This window comes from Bufo gargarizans, chromosome 5 (genome assembly GCF_014858855.1).
Source record: "Bufo gargarizans isolate SCDJY-AF-19 chromosome 5, ASM1485885v1, whole genome shotgun sequence".
Classification (NCBI taxonomy): domain Eukaryota; kingdom Metazoa; phylum Chordata; class Amphibia; order Anura; family Bufonidae; genus Bufo; species Bufo gargarizans.
The window spans coordinates 363,722,685-363,744,566 of record NC_058084.1 but is presented as its reverse complement, the minus strand read 5'-3'; the positions used below and the strand labels follow the sequence as shown (position 1 = coordinate 363,744,566).

The 21,882-nt window shown below is 42.4% G+C and overlaps 1 protein-coding gene across 1 annotated transcript in view; it reads right to left on the bottom strand.

The window, feature by feature from the left end:
* The window catches only part of LOC122937990 (ubiquitin-conjugating enzyme E2 E2), a 217,423-nt gene that overhangs the window by 22,817 nt on the left and 172,724 nt on the right, over nucleotides 1-21,882 (bottom strand). The window contains exon 4 of the mRNA XM_044293231.1: nucleotides 18,609-18,741. Coding sequence (XP_044149166.1) covers nucleotides 18,609-18,741 — 133 coding nt within the window. The remainder of the gene's footprint in view (nucleotides 1-18,608; nucleotides 18,742-21,882) is intronic.

The window sequence follows — 21,882 nt, the reverse complement described above, 5'->3', positions numbered from 1 at the left end:
GTAATTCCTACACCGTTCACCTGATTTGGATGTTAATACCCCCAAATTAAAGCTGACAGTCTGCAGTTAAAGCACATCTTGTTTGTTTCATTTTAAATCCATTGTGGTGGTGTATAGAGCCAAAAATGTTAGAATTGTGTCGATGTCCCAATATTTATGGACTAGCTGTATGCCATGAAAGGCCCAGATTGGCCAAACCCTTTAAAATACCAACAGGGCAGTAGGGATGTTCTTGTAGTGGCATAAGATACCTTCTATTTGGAAACGGCCAGTTCTGCAGATTTTTAAACATATTCTTCACAATGGATCCAACACAAAGTTTCCCATTAAGTACTGAACTTTAATATGGTAAGTTCTATTCTATATGAAATGTTTCATTACCATTTCAAAGTCAGACATTTGATATAAAAAAGTCATCACAGGTATCAGCATGAGAGAATGGGTTCAGTGATTTTATCCGCTAGCTCCCAATGATATTTACCATGATTCACCAAAGAATAGAGACTGACCATTTTTCTCACTCAGACAGACTTGAAGTAATAATACATAAAGGTTATACAGCCTACAGCTACCACAAAACTAACTTCAAACACATATGTCGGGGCTGAGAAAGAAAAACAAGAATAGGAATATCCGCGGGCCAGAATAATATCACACCGCTATTAGATAAGCAATGAGCTAAAAAGTCTCTCAAACAGAACTTACTGATGTCTTTGATGAATGTGTCGTATTGGTGACTGCGGGATTTCGTATGATTGTCATACAGTCATGTGAAAAAATTAGGACACCCTTTGAAAGCATGTGGTTTTTTGTAACATTTTTAATAAAAGGTTATTTCATCTCCGTTTCAACAATACAGAGAGATTAAAGTAATCCAACTAAACAAAGAAAACTGAAGAAAAGTATTTTCAAGATCTTCTGTAAATGTCATTCTACAAAAATGCCTATTCTAACTGAGGAAAAAGATAGGACACCCTTGCCCCTAATAGCGAGTGTTACCTCCTTTGGCTGAAATAACTGCAGTGAGACGGTTCTTGTAGCCATCTACCAGTCTTCGACATCGGTCTGAGGAAATTTTACCCCACTCCTCAATGCAGAACTTTTTCAGCTGCGAGATGTTTGAGGGGTTTCTTGCACGTACAGCCCTTTTCAAGTCACCCCACAGCATCTCAATGGGATTCAAATCTGGACTTTGACTTGGCCATTCCAGGACTCTCCATTTCTTCTTTTTCAGCCAATCTTTGGTTGATTTACTAGTATGTTTTGGGTCATTGTCATGTTGCATGGTCCAGTTCCGCTTCAGCTTTAATTTTCTAACTGATGGTCTCACATGTTCTTCAAGCACCTTCTGATACACAGTAGAATTCATCGTGGATTCTATGATGGTGAGCTGACCAGGTCCTGCTGCAGCAAAGCAGCCCCAAACCATGACACTTCCACCTCCATGCTTCACAGTTGGTATGAGGTTCTTTTCTTGGAATGCTGTGTTTGGTTTACGCCAAACATGTCCTCTGCTGTTGTGTCCAAATAATTCAATTTTGGACTCATCTGTCCAAAGAACATTATTCCAGAAGTCCTGGTCTTTGTCAACTTTATCTCTGGCAAATGTCAGTCTGGCCTCGATGTTTCTCTTGGAAAGCAAAGGTTTCCTCCTTGCACACCTCCCATGCAAGTTAAACTTGTACAGTCTCTTTCTGATTGTAGAGGCATGTACTTCTACATCAACAGTAGCCAGAGCCTGCTGTAGTTCTCGAGATGACACTTTAGGGTTTTTGGAGACCTCTTTTAGCATCTTGCGGTCTGCTCTTGGGGTGAACTTGCTGGGGCGACCAGTCCTGGGCATGTTGGCAGTTGTTTTGAAAGCCCTCCACTTGTAGACTATCTTCCGGACAGTGGAATGGCTGATTTCAAAATCTTTTGAGATCTTTTTAAATCCCTTCCCAGACTCATAGGCTGCTACAATCTTTTTTCTGAAGTCCTCTGACAGCTCTTTTGCTCTCACCATGGTGCTCACTCTCACTTCAACAGTCAGGAGCACACCAAACTAAATGTCTGAGGTTTAAATAGGGCAAGCCTCATTCAACATGCAGAGTAACGATCTACTAATTATGTGCACCTGGTGTGATATACCTGTGTGAGATCTGAGCCAATTTAAGAGGGAATACATGTGAGGGTGTCCTATCTTTTTCCTCAGTTAGAATAGGCATTTTTGTAGAATGACATTTACAGAAGATCTTGAAAAGACTTTTCTTCAGTTTTCTTTGTTTAGTTGGATTACTTTAATCTCTCTGTATTGTTGAAACGGAGATGAAATAACCTTTTATTAAAAATGTTACAAAAAACCACATGCTTTCAAAGGGTGTCCTAATTTTTTCACATGACTGTACCTGAACCTTTTCTGGTACCATAATAATATACTGTAGTTTGAAAGGCTGGCAAAATAAGTCCATTCAGTTCAGCTTATTATCCCGAGCTGAACCAGAGGAAGGCAATAAACCCTCACGAGGTAGAAGACAGTTTTCCTCATCTTATGGAAAAAAATAATCCTTCCTGACTCCAAATCTGGCAATCAGAACAACTTCCTGTATCAATAAGCCTTCTCCAGAAATCTAGTAACCATAACTTATAATATTATTGTACTCAAAAATGCATCCAGCCCCCTCACCAGCACTGGCAGGAAGCTCCATTGCTCTTACAGTAAAGAATCCCCTTCTAGGTTGATGTAGAAACCTTCTGTAGAGGATGTTCGGTTGTCACAAACCAGTTAGGGCTCGTTCACATGAAAGCGTGAACCCCGTGCTGTGGACTACAAATTGCGGTCCGCAATGCACGGGCACTGTCCGTGGGACAGGCGCATGGGGATCGCAGACCCATTCAGTTGAATGGGTCAGCCATCCCTCCGTTCCGCAAAAAGATAGAGCAAGTTCTATCTTTTTCAGTGCGAAAGCACGGAACAGAACCCCAGAAAGCACTCCGTAGTGCTTCCGTAGTGTTCCGTTCTTTTGTTCCGCATCTCCGGATTTGCGGACCCATTGAAATGAATGAGTCTGCATCCGTGATGCAGAATAGCCACAGAATGTCTCTACCAGCTTTGCACATCTAGAGTCTGAAATTTTTGCCCATTCTTCTTTGCAAAATAGCTCAAGCTCAGTCATATTAGATGGAGAGCGTCTGTGAACAGCAATTTCCTTGTTTGTCTTGTCACAGATCTCAATGGGATTTAGGTCTGGTCTTTGCCTAGGCCATTCTAACACATGAATATGCTTTGATCTAAACCATTCCATTATAGCTCTGGCTGCATGTTTAGGGTTGTTGTCCTGCTGGAAGGTGAACCTCCGATCCAGTCTGAAGTCTTTTGCAACCTCTACCAGGTTTTCCTCAAGGATTGCCCTGTATTTAGCTCCATCCACCTTCCCATCAATTCTGACCAGCTTCCCTGTCCTTGCCAAAGCAAAGCATCCCCACAGCATGATGCTGCCACAGCATGTTTCACGGTGGGGAGGCTGTGTTCAGGGTGATGTGCATTGCTAGTTTTCCGCCACACATAGCGTTTTGCATTTAGGCCAAAATGTTTAACTTTGGTGTCATCTGACCAGAGCACCTTCTTCCACATGTTTGCTGTGTCCTCTACATGGTCTGTGGCAAACTGCATATGGGACTTCTCATGGCTTGCTTTAAAAAAATATTCTTACCCCTCTTCCATAAAGGCCAGATTTATGGAGAACTAATAGTCCTGTGGACAGATTCTCCCACCTGAGCTGTGGATCTCTGCAGCTCCTGCAGAGTGACCATGGGCCTTTTGGCTGCTTCTCTAATTAGTGCTCTCCTTGCCTGGACTGTCAGTTTAGGTGGATGGCTATGTCTTGGTAGGTTGGCAGTTGTGTCATACTACTTCCATTTTTGGACGATGGATTGAACAGTGCTCCATGAGATGCTCAGAGATTGGGATATTTTTATTTTATAACCTAACCTTGCTTTACACTTCTCCACAACTTTATCCCTGACCTGTTTAGTGTGCTCCTTGGTTTTCATGATGCTGTTTGATCACTAATGCTCTCTAACAAACCTCTGAGGCCTTCACAGAACAGCTGTAGTTATACTGACAATAAACTACACACAGGAGGACTCTTTACTAATTAGGTCACACACAATTTTACTTAGGGGTATCAGAATACAGGGGGCTGAGTACAAATACACACCACACTTCTCAGATTTCTATTTATTACAATTTTTTTTAAACTATGCATCATTGTCTTTTCACTTCACACATACTTGCTACTTTGTGTTGGTCTATCACACAAAATCCCAATAAAATGCATTTAAGTTTGTGGGTGTAACATGAAAACATTTTTTTTTTTTAAAGTTCAAGGAGTATGAATACTTTTTCAAGGCACTGTACATTAAGCAATGTGTCATTTCATTAAATTGCTAAATTTTATTGCCCAATTGTCATTTTCTCAGAATTGTAAATTCTACATTTTACAATACCATTAGTAAATCTCCTTCCATGTTTATAATACAGCAAGGTGAAGTATGTCGCAGCCCAGAGCAGGAGAGGTAAGATGATTTTTTTTGTCTGCTCTGAGCATGGGGGTCTGAATTGAGGTCATTCACATTGGGGCTCTGATCTGAAGACTGATTCGGGGTCGTTTACATTGGGGGTCTGATCTGAGGTCTAAACTAAATGCAGGATCTTATTCACATTGGGGCTCTGATCTAAGGTCTGATTGGGGATCATTCACATTGTGGTCTGTTCTGAGGTCTGAGCCGAGGTCTGATTGGGAGTCTTCTTAACATTGAGGGACTGTTTGGGGCTCTGATCTGAGGTCTAATAAAAAATATAGTTTTTTCTTATTTTCCTCCTCTAAAACCTAAAACGTATTATAGGGCGAAAAACATGGTATATCCATAAACATTTGTTGTATACATATTATGTCTGGCCAATATTTAGCCATGCAGAGATTTTTAATAAGTGCTGGTTTCCTATTGCTAATTTAAGAGCATATATTTAAAACAGCCATGCTAAATAGCCGGCGGAGAATAATGCAATGAATATGAAATTAAGTAATAGCAGGCCAAAAAACCTATACATTAACTACATGATGTAAAAATAATTACATTTACACAGCCAAGCTGCTGAAGCGTTTTTCATTACATGCAACTTCATTATTGTGTTTGTAATTAAAATGTCTGGAGTATAAATCACGGATGTTGAGCTTCAATAATGAATTCATACAACAGCGTCTATTGCAAACTGTGGAAGTACCTGGAACTGATTTGGTTTTATTTTTAGTTTAAAGTTCTTGGGAAGACTAGGAATTTGTGCTTATTCCTCTACAGTAGTGCAGGCACAGGTGGTTCATAGTGTGGGGGAATATAATATCGTGGGAGATTTAAAGGTGTTTACTGGGAGTTAAAGGGATTGTCCGGGCTACAGATATTAATGACCTATCCTTAGGATAAGTCATCAACATCAGATCAGCCGTTACGGGCAACCACGGTGCCAGAAACTATACTGTATATAGAACAGAAGCAGAAGGCTCTGTACATTCTGTAGTTTCCGGCACCGCTGTACTGCACCTCACCTCCCATTCACTTGAATGGGTGCTAATCTGCAGTACCTCGGCATATACAGAGATGCGCCTTGTACAAAGTATAGCGTCCAGAACCGTGGCTGCCTGAGGTGGCTGATAGGTGGGGATGTTGGGTACTGGACCTCTACCAATCTGATACTGAGGATCTAGACGGAGGATAGGTCAACAATATCTGTAGTCTAGATGCTATGGTCAATAGCGACTGCGGCATCTAAGTGGTTTCAGATGGAGCGGGCTCTCCCTGTTACCCACCAATGGAATAAAAAATGACCAAAAAGTCTTATGTAACACAAAATAGTACCAATAAAGACTACAAGTTGTCAAGGAAAAAACAAGCCCTCACACAGCTCTGTAGAAAGAAAAATAAAAAAGTTATGGGTCTTTTGGTGCAGCAATGCAAACACAATTGAAGGACTATGTCTGTAATGGATTGCTGGCCCTGAAACAAATATCTTAAAAATGGTCACATACTGAAACAGAAAAGTGAAGATTTATCAAAAGGAAAAGTGGATTATTTGCCCATACCAACCAATTAGATTCTACCTTTCATTTTCCAAAGGAGCTCTGAAAAATGAAAGGTGGAATCTGATTGATTGCTATAGGCAACTAAGCCAGTTTTCATTCACACCTGTTTTGCTAAAATCTCCTCCAAAGTAAATTAGATAGGTGTATAACTTTTCACTCTTGGAGCAACTGAGCATTAAGGGTAGGGCTACATGACGACATTTTGTCGCACTAATGTCGTGCGACAATTTTTATAATGATAATCTATGGTGTCGCACTGCGATATGCTGTGACATGACAGTAGCAAAAAATCCATCCAAGATTAATTTTTCTGCGACTGTCGCGTTGCAGTGACTATCATTATTAAAATTGTTGCGCGACATTGGTGTAACATCAATGTCGCGCAACACATGTTGCAGTGTAGTTGTGCCCTATGTGTCGAGCGCCACATGTCATCGTGTAGCCCTAGCCTAAACTGGAAATCACAGACTGTGATTTCTGTGGGACCAATATTTCACATAATTTTTACTACAATTTTATTTAATTTTTTTTATTTTACAGTTCTACAGTTTTTTAAAGGGATTTTAAGTGACTTAAATATTAATGGCCTCATCAACATTAGACAGCGGGGATCGTATTCCCAGCACCCCTGTTGAACAAGTGTTTGAAGGTAGCAAAATCCGCTACAACATACCGTATTTTTCACCCTATAAGACGCATCAAAGTGTGTGGGGGAAAGGTCAGTGTGTCTTATGGGGCAAATACTAATGAGCACTTCCATTATGGAAGAGCTCATAAGTAGCGGAGGACCAGGAAGCGGTGAATGCAGTGCTCCCCAGGCTCTGTACTCACCGCTTCCTGGTCTTCGGCCCTCTGTGACCTCACGCTGTGCATGTTGGGTCACAGCGCAAGGCAGGAAGAGGAAGAGAGCTGGATCCTAGGAGCAGTGACATCTGGAGCAGGAGAGGTAAGTCGATTTTTTTAATTTTATTTGCTCTGAGGTATGGGGATGCAATCTGAGGCATGGGGGTGCGATCTGAGGTCTGGTTGGGGGTCATTCACATTGAGGTCTGATCTGAGGTCTTATTGGCTGGCCGGGAAAACCGGAGCAGCAGCGTGGGATAAGTACGAGACTTGTCTGGTTTTCTCCGGAACCAGATAACTCCTTCAAGCTTAGTGTCTTGAGGGGGGGTATAAAAACAGACTACAAGGGTGTCTTCACCCTTCTGAATATCAGTCAGAGCTTGCAGTAATCCATGTGCTTTCCATGAAAACAACCGCATTTAGAAGAATGGAAATGACATTCTGATCCTGCCTGTAAAGATAACACCTATGTATATACATCACACAGGGTTTACCATTCACAATAGGTGATTGTCAGAGCTCATCTATTCCTTCCTTGTGCAATGACATCTGCACAGGTCACACAGCATGCCTAGAAAACTATCCCATAGAAGTCAATAGGGTCCCTTCCTGACCATTGTGTCTATGGCCCATGTGGCTGCCGTAAAGCAATTTTCTTAATGCTTTGTAAATGCTGTCAAGAACAGCTCAGGCAAGATGGCCGCCTCCATAATCATGTTCAAGAAACAGAATAAATAAATCTGTAATCAGAAAATAAAAAGAGATTAGAAAAAAGGATATAGTTTTAACTGGCACATAACATTTTTGGTTACAAATTTCCTTTAAAAACCTTCCAGGGCATATGGCAAGAATCTTTACTATTGCTGTGCTTGCTTCATGCCTTATTTAAAGGGAACTTGTCATCAACTTTATGCTGATCTCACTGAGGCAGTATAAAGTAGTGACAGAAATGCTGATGTCAGCGGTGTGTCACTCATGAGCTAAACGTAAGTGGTTGCCGAGAACCAGCATCATAATCATGGCAGCCCAGGCCTTAAAAAGAGTCAAATCTACCCGAGAAGAGTCATGGTCATTCATAATCTCCTGCTCTCTCACCCATCTGCTGATGATTGGCAGTTCTCTCCTAGAGAAAGGGAGACAACTAGGTAGAAGACTGTCAGGTCATCAGCAGGTGGCAGGAGAGCAGGAATTCATGAATAACCAGGACTCTTCTCAGGTGGCCGGGACCAGTCTGCAATGATTGTGATGTTGGTTCTCGGCAGCCACTTACTTTTAACTTATAAATGACTGACCGCTGAAATCAACTCATCTGTCTCTACTCTATTCTGCAGTTAGTATGGGTAGCATAACGTCGATGACAGGTTCCCTTAGGGTAGACATCATGTTTACCTTCTAGTAAGCATGCATCCAAAGAAAGAGACAGTGGGAGGAGCATCCCGCGTATAGCCGAGTCAGGGGCGGTTAGCCAGTCAGCATGACAAATACATCTCCAGAGATGCTTATTGGTTGGCAGCAACTGACTGGTATGGCTCTCTTATAATACTCCTCCCAAATGCAGTTTTCAGTTGGATGCAGGCAAATTATACTGCTTTAAGAAATGCTGGTGACATTTAGTATTTCTTTTAATGTAGAAACAAGGTTTCCGAATATCTTTGTTAACTAATGGTTGTTTCGAATCAGCTCTTACAATCCAGTGCACAGGGTAGGGAACCGGGGACATAGGGCTCAATAACAAGCTGAGGTTTTTGTACCAACGCTGACGCACACAATTTCAGGTGTGTTATTAGTAAAACAGTGGGGCCTCCCCACGGTCACCACGGGACACAGTTATTTGAAAGATTTTAATGACTTGTACTGTGTGCTGGCAGTTCACATTAATAACCTGCTGCAGGAATGATCCAAGTAAAGAAAGCATTGAAGCAGGGTGAGAAATAAATAGGAGAACACCAACCAGCAAAAATACCGTCTCAAACAACTTTTAAAAGGGGTTTTCCAGGTTCCTGATATTAATGACTTATCCTCAGCATAGGTCAATAACCCCTTGGTGAACAACCATACACCTTTATATGGTGGTCACTAAGGGGCCTTATGCTGGAATGGCAGAAGTGCCGAATGAGGCCGTTTAACCCCTTTAGAAGCCATGGTCAATAGCAACCATGGTATCTAAGCGGAATAAAGAGGGAGAGGACTCCCTCAGTCTCCCATAAATTACATTGAACATCACGGCTCTCTCTGCATAGGAGCCAGGGGGCAGATGAAGGTCCCAGGCTTGCCTCCAGTGTTTACTGCACCTCTCAGTATAAGGACTCCTGCACACGACCATATGTATTTTGTGGTCCGCAAAACACAGATGCGCAAAAAAATGGATGACATCCACGTGACATCCGTATTGTATCCGTTTCTTTTGCGGATCCATTGTACTAATGCCTATCCTTGTTTGCAACACCAAAAAGAATAGGACATGTTCTATTTTTTTCCCAGAGAGGACATGCGGATACGGATTGCAGACAAAGTCATTGCTGTTTTTTTTTTTTTTTTTTCAAGCCCCATTGAAATGAATGGTTCTGTATACGGACCTGTGAAAAAATGCAATGGAAATGGAAGAAAAATCAGTTTGTGTACATGAGCCTGCACACTGACAGTATAAGGGCTCATGCACATGACCGTATGTATTTTGTGGTCTGCAAAACACGGATCCGCAAAAAATACGCATGACGTCGATGTGCATTCAGTATTTTGCGGAATGAAACAACTGGCCCCTAATAGAACAGTCCTATCCTTGTCCATAATGCAGACAGACAATAACAGGACATGTTCTATCACTTTGCGGAACGGACATACGGAAACGGAATGCACACAAAGTAACTTCTGTTTTTTTTTGCGGACCCATTGAAATGAATGGTTCCGCATACAGTCCGCAAAAAACTGGAATGGACACGGAAAGAAAATACGTTCGTGTGCATGAGCCCTAATTTTCTAAAACTGCATAAGTAAAAGAATTATAAAAGCAATCAAAAGATTGCCTATTAAAGCTCCCTAGTGAGTTTTTTTTAAGTGGTTATGAAAGTTTTATGAAAAAAAAACTAATAATCCAGGTTTAAAAAAAAAAAAAAAAAAAAATCCATTATAAAAACAATCCCCTCCACATATTTGGAATGACTTGTACTACCCAATTATCATGTAATTTATCCTCTTATGGTAAACGTCATGAAACAAGAAAATTAAAAAAGCAAGAACGGCAGCTTTTTGCTTATTTGCTACAAAATACGGAATAAAAAGCAATCAAAAAGTACCCCCAAAATGATACCAAGGAAAACTACAAGTCATCCTGCAAAAATCTAGCTCTCATACAGCTCCATAGAAAGAAAAATAAAAAAAATATATGGATCTTGGGATGTGGCAATGTAAAAACATTTTTTTCTTTAAAAAAAAAAAGGTTTTATTGTACAAAAGTAGTAAAACGTTAAAAAACGGTATGTATTTGGCATCGCTGTAATCATAGTGACCCTGGGAATAAACTTGGATCCGCTCCTAGCGACATACCACCCAGGTCTCACATGAGACAACCCCTTTAAGAAATGCATTGGTGAACATGTCCCAGGAGCTCATTTAAAGTTCAACAATTCCAGCCGCACCCTTTCCAGCATTTCAAACATAAACATGGCATTTATCATGTAGACAAGTTAATACAAGGCACTTACTGCTTCCTTTGCTGGTTTTATTCATTTTTTTCCATCACATTATACACTGCTCGTTTCTATCATTATGACCACCCTGCAATCTAGCAGCGGTGGTCATGCTTGCACACTATGGGAAAAAAAGCACCAGCCTATGTGTGCTCCCGCGGTCCCGGTCACAAAAGAAGCCGGGGCCTTTTCCTATAGTGTGTAAGCACGGCCACCACTGCTGGATTGTAGGGTGGTCGTAACCATGGAAACAAGCAATGTATAATGTGATAGAAAAATAATCAAGCCAGCAAAGGAAGCAATATGAACAATCACAATACATTAGTAAGTGCCTTGTAATAACTTTGTCTACATGATGAATGCCACTTGCTGAAGCGAGACAACCCCTTGAAGAGAGAAAAGAAAAGCATACTGGATTTTCACCTCGAATGCGGTAGTATACCACATGGTCTAATCTTCGGTCAGATCTGCTGTATTGTTACTGACTTTTCTCCTGCTTGTGTTGTACCTGAGGCATTAGCAATGTCAATTTAATTACAGTTTTGCTTCCGCAGGTGATTTACTCCCATTACGTAGGTGGTTTCTCCGCCCACATGATGGATGATCTTGTATTGGGAAAGTAGCTATATCTAAAACCATGCTATGATTAAGAACACATACTGAGTTTGAAACACGGAAGCGATTTTTGGATGTGCACACCGCGCTTTTAACATGAACTTTTCTAATAAAGCTTGGAAGGTTTTACGTTTTGCTACAGGAAGAAAATATATTTACACTCAGCTGAGCTATCCCTACAAGACAACGGGGCACATTTACTAAGATTTGCTTTTTACGCCAGTCTTAGTTTACCCCTTGCACTTCCCCAAGATTCATCTAAAGCCTTATTCACATCGTCAGTGTTCGGTCAGTGATTTCCATCAGTGATGTTGAGCCAAAACCAGGTACGGCTCTAACCACAGAACAGGTGCAGATCTTTCCCTTATACCTCATGGGCCAGATTTATCATGACTCTGACAGCTCACTCCACTTTCACATGGATAAAGTCAGTTTGAGCCAAGTCAGATTTATGATCGGCCCTTTAAGACTGTAATAAATGTGGTTTGACGGTAGCAGTTTATCCGTCAGTAAGCAGCTTTACAAAAGTCGCACGTCTTTATGAAAAAGTTGCATGTTCTTTTAAAAAGTCGCATAAGATAAGCATGGTCCGCACTGGAGTGATTTTGCGCATTTTTTTGCGACTTTTTAAATTGTCGCAATAGTAAATCTGTCGAGAGATTAAGTTACATAAGAAAACATGCCCACTTTCCGAAAACTGGCGAGCATAGTGCAGAGCCAATAAAAGTCGACAAAAATTTGCGACTTTTTCACTCCATTATTCTGACTTGAGCTAATGATAAATCTGGCCCCATGTCTGTAGAGGCTCCAATCCTGGTTTTAGCTCACAATCATTAATGGAAATCACTGACGTGTGAAAAAGGCATAATTTATGACGAGGCATGTGCTTCATCATAAATTAAGCCCATCTATGGCGCCAACATTTACGCCTGGAAAAATATAGGTTACTAAATTTGTAAATATTAGTACATTTGCCAAGGCTGGAGTCTCGACTCTGGCACGGCCAATGACACACCTACGCTAGGCCCCCCATCCCTCCCAACTGGCAAACACACCGTGAAACTGGCACAGCCGGTTAAAAAGGGGACTTGCGACTATTTTTTTTTACTAAAATAGTGACAAGTCCCTTAATAAATGTACACTAATGTGCCTGAGTTAAGAGCAACTTTCCTGGTGACACATTCCTTTTAAAATGTATATCATTGCTTTATGTACTCCTTGTACCAATGCCTTATCTTCACTTGTCTGTAAAATGAAATTCAGAACACTGCAGGTTTCCAGTGACTACAAAGGAGTTCATAGTGATGAGAGAAACAAACTGTTACAACACAGGTCTGTCATTTTAGAGAAGCTAAACTGTTGTCTATTTCCAAGGGTAACCAGAAGAATTTTGAAAGTAACTAAGTATGCGAATGGGAACAGACATTTACACCTTTCTAACATTTGACGTAAGGCTACTTTCACACTAGCGTTCGATCGGATCCGTCTGCATTATATTAGCAAAAAAAAGCTAAGTGTGAAAATAGCCTCGGACGGATCCGTCCAGACTTTCAATGTAAAGTCAATGGGGGACGGATCCGCTTGAAGATTGAGCCATATTGTGGCATCTTCAAACAGATCCGTCCCCATTGACTTACATTGTAAGTCTGGACGGATCCGCACGCCTCCGCACGGCCAGGCGGACACCCGAACGCTGCAAGCAGCGTTCAGCTGTCCGCCTGTCCGTGCGGAGGCGAGCGGAGCGGAGGCTGAACGCCGCCAGACTGATGCAGTCTGAGCGGATCCGCATCCATTCAGACTGCATCAGGGCTGGACGGAAGCGTTCGGGTCCGCTCGTGAGCCTCTTCAAACGGAGCTCACGAGCGGACAGCCGAACGCTAGTGTGAAAGTAGCTTAATAGGTCTTTAAAGAGCAACAGGGTACCGTCTGTTTCTCTCAGCAGACAACCAGACCTGATGTCCACAATTGGCGGTAATGCCGATCGCAGACTTTTAATCCCTCGGATGTCTGTGGCGGCACTCCATAGAAACATAGTATAATCCCCACTGACTCCAATGCTAATGCATTGGAGTCTATTACAGAAGCAATCTGATTAGGGCTGCAGCTAACGATTATTTGAATAATCGATTAGTTGCCGTTTAATTTCTACGATTAATCGGAAAAAACGACAAAATTACCAAACAGAGAGGTTTATATGATCTTACCTGAAAAATTATGTTCAAAGGCCATATTAAAACAAATTGTGGACGACACTATTATGGGGGATCTGTGGACGACACTATTATGGGGGATCTGTGGACGACACTATTATGGGGGATCTGTGGACGACACTATTATGGGGGATCTGTGGACGACACTTATGGGGGATCTGTGGACGACACTTATGGGGGATCTGTGGACGACACTTATGGGGGATCTGTGGACGACACTTATGGGGGATCTGTGGACGACACTTATGGGGGATCTGTGGACGACACTTATGGGGGATCTGTGGACGACACTATTATGGGGGATCTGTGGACGACACTATTATGGGGGATCTGTGGACGACACTATTATGGGGGATCTGTGGACGACACTATTATGGGGGATCTGTGGACGGCGTAGTTATGGGGGATCTGTGGACGGCGTAGTTATGGGGGATCTGTGGACGGCGTAGTTATGGGGGATCTGTGGACGGCGTAGTTATGGGGGATCTGTGGACGGCGTAGTTATGGGGGATCTGTGGACGGCGTAGTTATGGGGGATCTGTGGACGGCGTAGTTATGGGGGATCTGTGGACGGCGTAGTTATGGGGGATCTGTGGACGGCGTAGTTATGGGGGATCTGTGGACGGCGTAGTTATGGGGGATCTGTGGACGGCGTAGTTATGGGGGATCTGTGGACGGCGTAGTTATGGGGGATCTGTGGACGGCGTAGTTATGGGGGATCTGTGGACGGCGTAGTTATGGAGAGGGGGATCTGTGCACTGTTATGGGCATAACAGTGCACAGATCCCTTTCCTCATAACAGTGCACAGATCCCTTTCCTTATAACAGTGCACAGATCCCTTTCCTCATAACAGTGCACAGATCCCTTTCCTCATAACAGTGCACAGATCCCTTTCCTCATAACAGTGCACAGATCCCTTTCCTCATAACAGTGCACAGATCCCTTTCCTCATAACAGTGCACAGATCCCTTTCCTCATAACAGTGCACAGACCCCCCTCCCCATAGCAGTGCCATAGACAGATCCTCCCCCCCTTCCCATAGCAGTGCCATAGACAGATTCCCCCTTCCCCCTTCCCCCTAACAGCCCCGGCCCCGATGCCTGCATCTTTATTTTACCTTTTTACAATGACGCTCCCGCTCCTGTAACAGCCAGGCAGAGCGGACGGCGGCGTAACGTCACTCAATCACGTGACGCGCCTGCTCCGCCCACTTCATGAATGAAGGAGGCGGAGCAGGCGTGTCACGTGAGTGAGTGACGTTACGCCGCCGTCCGCTCTGCCTGGCTGTTACAGGAGCGGGAGCGTCATTGTAAAATGGTAAAATAAAGATGCAGCGACCGCCCGCCCGCCCGAATAGCAACGAATCGGCGATTATTCGATAACTGGATTCGTCGACAACGAATCCAGTTATCGAATATAATCGATTACATCGATTAATCGTTGCAGCCCTAAATCTGATGACTGCTTGTTATAGTTCCCTATGGGAAAGGTTTTTCAAAATAATGGAAAAAAATTAGAAAAATTCAAATCACCCCCTTTTCTCCAAAATGAAAATACATAAACAATAAAAAAAAAAAAAAAAAACATCATGGGCATCGCTGCATACAAAAATGCCTGTATTATTAAGATCTTAAAATATTTATCCCATGTGGCAAAACGGAAAAAAATGTCAAAATGGCCGATTCATAGTTTTTGGGTCACTTCACTTCCTAAATGATCACAAAAAAGTGATCAAAAAGTCATACACACCTGAAAAAGGTATGACTAAAAAGTACAGATCTCCCGGCAAAAAAATTACCCCTCACACAGCTCTGTACACACAACTACAAAAAAGTTATAGGGGGTCAGAACATGGTGTCGAAAAGAAAAAAGTTAAATTTTTTTCAAGTTTTTTTTTGTAATAACGAGGACCTTTCATTGGTCCAAACATTGTGAACTAAGTATCATGACATATACAGCGACGCCCAGGGATCTCACTGCACTTACTATTATCCCTGGGCACCGCTCCGTTCTCCCGTTATGTCCTCCGGTATGTTCGGGGACTTGGTTATAGTAGGCGGAGACTTAGGGGACTTGGTTATAGTAGGCGGAGTCTGCTCTTGTTCTACTGGGCGTCTCCTTCTCCTAGACTGTAGCGCTGGCCAATCGCAGCGCAGAGCTCACAGCCTGGGAGGTTTTTTCTCCCAGGCTGTGAGCTCTGCGATGCGATTGGCCAGCGCTACAGCCTAGGAGAAGGAGACGCCCAGCAGAACAAGGGCAGTCTCCTCCTACTATAACCAAGTCCCCGAACATACCGGAGGACATCGCGGCCGAACGGAGCGGCGCCCAGGGATAATAGTAAGTGCAGTGAGATCCCTGGGCACCGCTGTATATGGCATGATACTTAATTCACAATGTTTGGACGATGAAAGGTCCTCTTTAAGACACAAGACAAACTATACAAATGTAGTATCGCCGTAAATGTACTTAACTGGAAAATGAAAGTAACAAGTCAGTTTTACCACTGACATAAAAAAAACAGTTGCAGAATTTTTTCTTTCTTCCAATTTCACCCCATTTGGATTTTTTTCCAGCCCCCCACTACATTGTATGCAATTTTAATGGTAGGATTAGAAAGGGCAACTTGTCCTGCAAAAAAAAAAAAAAAACAAGCCTCCTATGGCAGTGTGAACAGAAAAATAAAAAAGTTCTGACCCTGATAAGGCAGGGAGTGAAAAAAGGAAAACGTAACAATAAAAAAACCTCAGAGGCTCAAAGGGTTAAATGAAAACGGACAAAACACTAAAGCAAAATGTAAGCAGCAGAATAATATTTCACAAGTCTTTATGATCGGTCCAGATGATGTCGGGACTTATGCGCTACACAAGTCATCACTTAAAATGTGGTCAAATAACACAAACGTGTTCAAACTCTGCTGCTCATAAACACTGTAACACATACTAAACCACAGCATCCTAAAATGTTTACATACTACCAAAATACAGCGTGTGATATTGTACGTAGTAGTCTGCCACAGGGCACTGTCTATTCAGCCTCCAATTACAGGCTCATTCCTAAAACATGGTCTGGCGGCAAAGAATGGCTTAGCCTCAATATGTGCAAAATGTATAAAGTCATGACACCATATTCTAAAGCAGCACATGTTAGAAAGGGGAATAGTTAGAGACACAAGCAATGCACGACATGCATTTCTAAGCAGATACATTGATTTATTTCTTATAGGGTAGACATAAGCATCCAGTACTGACAGGCTACATGAAGCAGCATTATTATTCTTATGAACACGGATTTCCCCCGCAGTCATTTATTACACAGTTTCCAGACAGACTATCAGATATTACTAAAATGTGAAAGTATTAAAGGGGTCTTCCATGAGTTCAATATTGATGGCCTATCCCCAGGATAAATAGGTGCGGGTCCGACTCCCGGCAACTCAGCCGATCAGCTGCCTAAAGGATACCAAGCACAGCGCCATACTTTGTACAGCGTCTGTGCTTTGAATGGGACTGAGTTGTGCCAAGGCCGCGTGACTGATGAACATGACGTCACAGACTAGGAAGAGGCCTCTTTAAACAGCTGATCGCCGGTGGTGCCAGGAGCTGGACCCTCACCGAAAATAGATTGATGATCTATCGTGAGGACAGGTATTCACAAAACCCTTTTATTTTTTTTTAGCGCAATATACTATCGGAAACAATCCTCCCCACTCCGACAAAATCCCTCTGCAGAAAGACAGTAAGTAGATAGGGTAAGGGGTGGAGGCATTGGGCCTGCGGATTGTCTCTCTCAGGGCTCATGCACCAAGCGGGAGTGCCCCCTAACCCATATTGCGCAGGCATGAATCAGAAGCCCCCGGAAGCACGGACAAATTTCGAGACATGCCTCCGCACTGCAAAAAATAGAACATGTCCTATTTTTTGCAATGCGGAACGTTTCTTGCGGTCGGATCGTGGACCCATTTAAGTCAATGGGTCCACATCTGCTAAATAACTAAGGCTACTTTCACACTGGCGTTTTGGGTTCCGTTTATGAGATTCATTCAGGGATCTCACAAGCGGTCCAAAACAGATCAGTTTTGCCCTTAATGCATTCTGAATGGATAAGGATCCGCTCAGAATGCATCAGTTTGGCTCCATTCCGCTCTGGAGGCGGACACCAAAACGCTGCTTGCAGCGTTTTGGTGTCCGTCTGACGAAACTGAGCCAAACGGATCTGTCCTGACACACAATGTAAGTCAATGGGGACGGATCCGGCACAATAGAAAACGGATCCGTCCTCCATTGACTTTCAATGGTGTTCAAGACGGATCCGTTTTGGCTATGTTAAAGATAATGCAAACGGATCCGTTCTGAATGGATGCAGACGGTTGTATTATCTGAACGGATGCGTTTGTGCAGATCCGGATCCGCACCAAATGTGAGTGTGAAAGTAGCAAACTAACTAGACAAATTGGATAGTTATTCTCGCAGGTCAATAGCATGGCGTACAGTTAGATACGTTGAGGAAAGTCAATATGCTTTCACTGTCCGTTTCTCACCACACAGGAAAATCAGCCTGCTGATAAGTAACAGCCATAAAACCAGCTGAAGCACATTCCGGAGCCAAAGCCAACAACATTAGTAGGAAGAGAACAGCAGTGCTGTCCCTGCACACATGCTCCAATGTGTCAGCTTCTAATACCGCTGATGCTGACATTACGGAATGCGGCCATCTGATTTACTGCTCATCTGTGTCTGCAGATTGTCACAGTATTAGGTTTTTCTCCATCCAGGGCCTTGGATTCTGTCCTGAGTGAGGAGATAATTATCTGTATAAGGCTACACGCACACGACCGTATGTGTTTTGCGGTCCGAAAAAGAAAAACGAATGACGTCCCTATGGCATCCGTTTTTTTTTGTGTATCTATTGTAATAATGCCTATACTTGTCCGCAAACTAGAAAAAAAAAAATAGGACATGCACCATTTTTGCGGAGCTACTGAACGGACATACTGATGCGGACAGCACACTGCATCCTATCCGCAAAAAAAACAAAAAACAGAACGGACACGGAAACAAACAACGTTCGTGTGCATGTAGCCTAACACTAGAAAAGGTTTCCTCAATCTTAGGTTGAACATTTATTAATGACTTACCTTTGGTGGTTTGAATGGGTAGTCGGGGGAGAATGTGATGTCTAAGAAGAAAACACCCCCTTCATATACAGAACCAGGAGGACCTAGTATAGTTGATCTCCATTCATATATGTTATCACCTTTAGGTCCAGCGCTGCAATAAAAAAAAAAAAAAATGCAATCAGCGGGATGTGTACATTCTGGAAACATTTTAGAGAATCTGATACATGAAAAAAATGCCAAGAGTCAAGGATTATAGTAAAACATTGTGTTCTAGCTGTATATAGAAAATCTGGTATCTGATAGCTCTGATTCCTTACATCACAGTAGCTGTACTTATTGCGCTGCAGGTCCTCGATGTGATGTGGGTTACAATCACAGAATCCAGTAAATCGTTGTATAAGACGACCGCGCTGCTGCTCACTCCTCTGAGCCTCCTCTTTTTTCGATACATAGCAAATATCTGGCATGGAAACGGACCTGTGATTGTGCACCTTTGTGATTTTATACATCCGTTTTAATCAAGTTTCTGCTTGTGAGTATAATTTAAAAAAAAATTATGTACGGAGGAAGTCAGTGCTTTATCACTATGGTTGTGATTCCTTGATTGCCTACTGGAAGGTTGGGTAGAGGAGAGATACCTATCTGTGGAGCTTGATGGTCCGTTTCCATGCCAGATATTTGCTCTGTACCGAAAAAAGAGGCGGCTCAGAGGAGTGAGCAGCAGCGCGGTCTTCTTATACAACGATAGACTGATTCCTTAGATACCACATTCTATAGTGACTGTGGCATCTAAGCAGTTTTATAGAGGTTCTGCAGGGTGCTGATAGGCATTAGGCCCAACCTAAGTCTATACCTATACCTGTATAGCAATGTATAATTATCAAAGAGATCAAAGGACGGCACAGTCCCATAGTAGGAAAAAAAAATTATTTAAGGTTATAAAGAAAAAAAAAAAAAAGAGCAACTAATGAAATCAGATTACAAATTAAGTTATAATGCAAAAAATATTGAAATAAAATTACATAGTTGTTAAAATGTTAACTATACAATAAGTGGCGTAAAAAATGCCAAAATTGGATTTATGATTTGTGGACCATGATACAGACACAATAGTGTGCATGAGGACTTATACAGTACACTGAAGGATAAAAAAATTTAAACAATTGGAATTATACAAAAAACATACAACAAAAACATGCATTTTTAAGGTTAACCAATGAATAAAAGGTACCACAAATAGTGAAACTGAAGAATAGAGCTTGCCTCGCAAAAAACTAAATTTCTATATGGGCTACGTCAACAATGGAAATAAAAAAAAGTTGCATCCTATTGGCCAAAAAAGGCTGTCTCATTAAAGGCGAGAATACATAATTTCGGGCTTGAGTTTGTTTTCTTCCTACCCAGCATGGGCATGGTCATCTGATCCTCTTCAGCCAACCGCTCGCTTCAGCCGTGATGTGATGTGTCCACCGTTGAAGCCAGCGGTTGGCTGAAGAGAATCAGGTGACCATGCCCAAGCTGGGGAGGAAGAAAACAAACCACGGACCAGAAGATGGAGATGCAGGAGCCAGCGCGGAGGACTGGAGCAGCGGGGAGCAGGTAAGTACGATCCTTTCAGTAGGGGAGGCAGGCTGCCAGCACCTGCCAGAAATTAAGTATTCCCAGACAACCCCTTTAAGAGGTTAAGAAATTCTGTAGGGAAATCAGTTTTCCATAATAATTACCATTGCGGCGATGCAAGGATTCCGCAGTAGCAATTTTTTAAAAAAATGTGAATGATTTTTCATTGCCGTACATTTAATTAGTTAAAAAATATCTTGCAAATGGGAAAAATCCTGAAACCTAAACTGAAAAATAAATGCTTCTCAAAGTAGGTCCCTCTGTCTATGGATTCCTAGATGTGAAACTTTCAACTGAATGGATTTTTAATATTTATTAGGTTTTATTATTTCATTCAACCTATAAATTTCGAGCCTTGGAGGCTTTCCAGGTCTCCTGGGAAGCACGTGCTAAGAATTAATGGCTTCACTGTACACACATAAGCGTTTATAATCAGAGTAAATATTCGGTGGCTTTTGCACCATCATTCCCTTATCGTTGGTAAATATATTAGACTTGTATGAAATGCTGAATACAGTGCAGACATCTCCGAGGCTGTATTAGTGTCAGCACATTTCTCTTACAAGGTTGACTCTTCTGGGAATTCTCCCTCTGACATGATTATATTTCCTGTGCTATGCTCTGCAGACTTGTACACGAGGTTCTGACAATACAACTTATTTACCTAAAAAAAGACCTGAAACTGTAACACTTGGCTTATTAAAAAAATTACGAAAAGCTGAAACAATTTTTTCTTTAAAAAATGTATATGCAAAGAGGTATCTCTCAAGGAGGAGAATCATCTCGCCAGCGCCACCTCTTAGAAGTGGCTCCCCCTTGGGGTTTGACAAGGGAATATAGCCAGGACAGATATCCATCCGTAGACAGCCGTTTCAGGGTGCCTACCGCTCTTCAGTACGGAGTAGGATTTTGGCTGGCTGGGTGTGATGCCCTGGATGTAGTTTAGGCAGGGTACGGAATATTCTTAAAAAGACCAGTGCTGTATGGAGACTTACTAGAGGTGCTCCATGGTATGAGCAATACTCCATGGGAAACGGATATGCAAGAAGGATAGCCATCTCTTCAAGGCATCACACCCAGCCAGCCAGAATCCTACACTGTACTGACAAGAGCAAGCACTCCGAAAAACACCTGTCTAAACTGACATGCTGCGGACTTCAAATCTGCAAAATGGACAAACATAGGCACTTCTAACAAAGGTTGGAACACGTGGAATGCACACGGCCGGTATCTGTGTTTGGCAGATCCGCAATTTGTGTGAATGCCCCCCTAATAGGCGTATTGGGGTAACAGGAGGTGCAGGTTTCTGATGTGTATGTGAAGGTGCTTATTTGTAAGCATTTAGGAGGTATTCATATGTACCAGTAGAGTGCGTGCTCATCAACTGCATGGGAAAAAAATTTATGCCGTTTTGGCTGCCTAAGTAAATATGCACAGTTTTTGACCACATGGCACACTTCCCCTATAACACAATATTTATAGACTACTCAGAGATCCAAGTTGGAACTGCAGAAAAACAAGATCTTGGCAGCAGCCGCAGCGTTTCGCAGTCTCTAATGAAACCTGCAGCCAGTAGGATGCCTCTGCGCAGCGTCAGGGTACTCCATTCTGAGCCGCAGGACCTCCGACAGAAGGGCTCCCTAGTAAACTGCTTAATGAGACATACACTGGC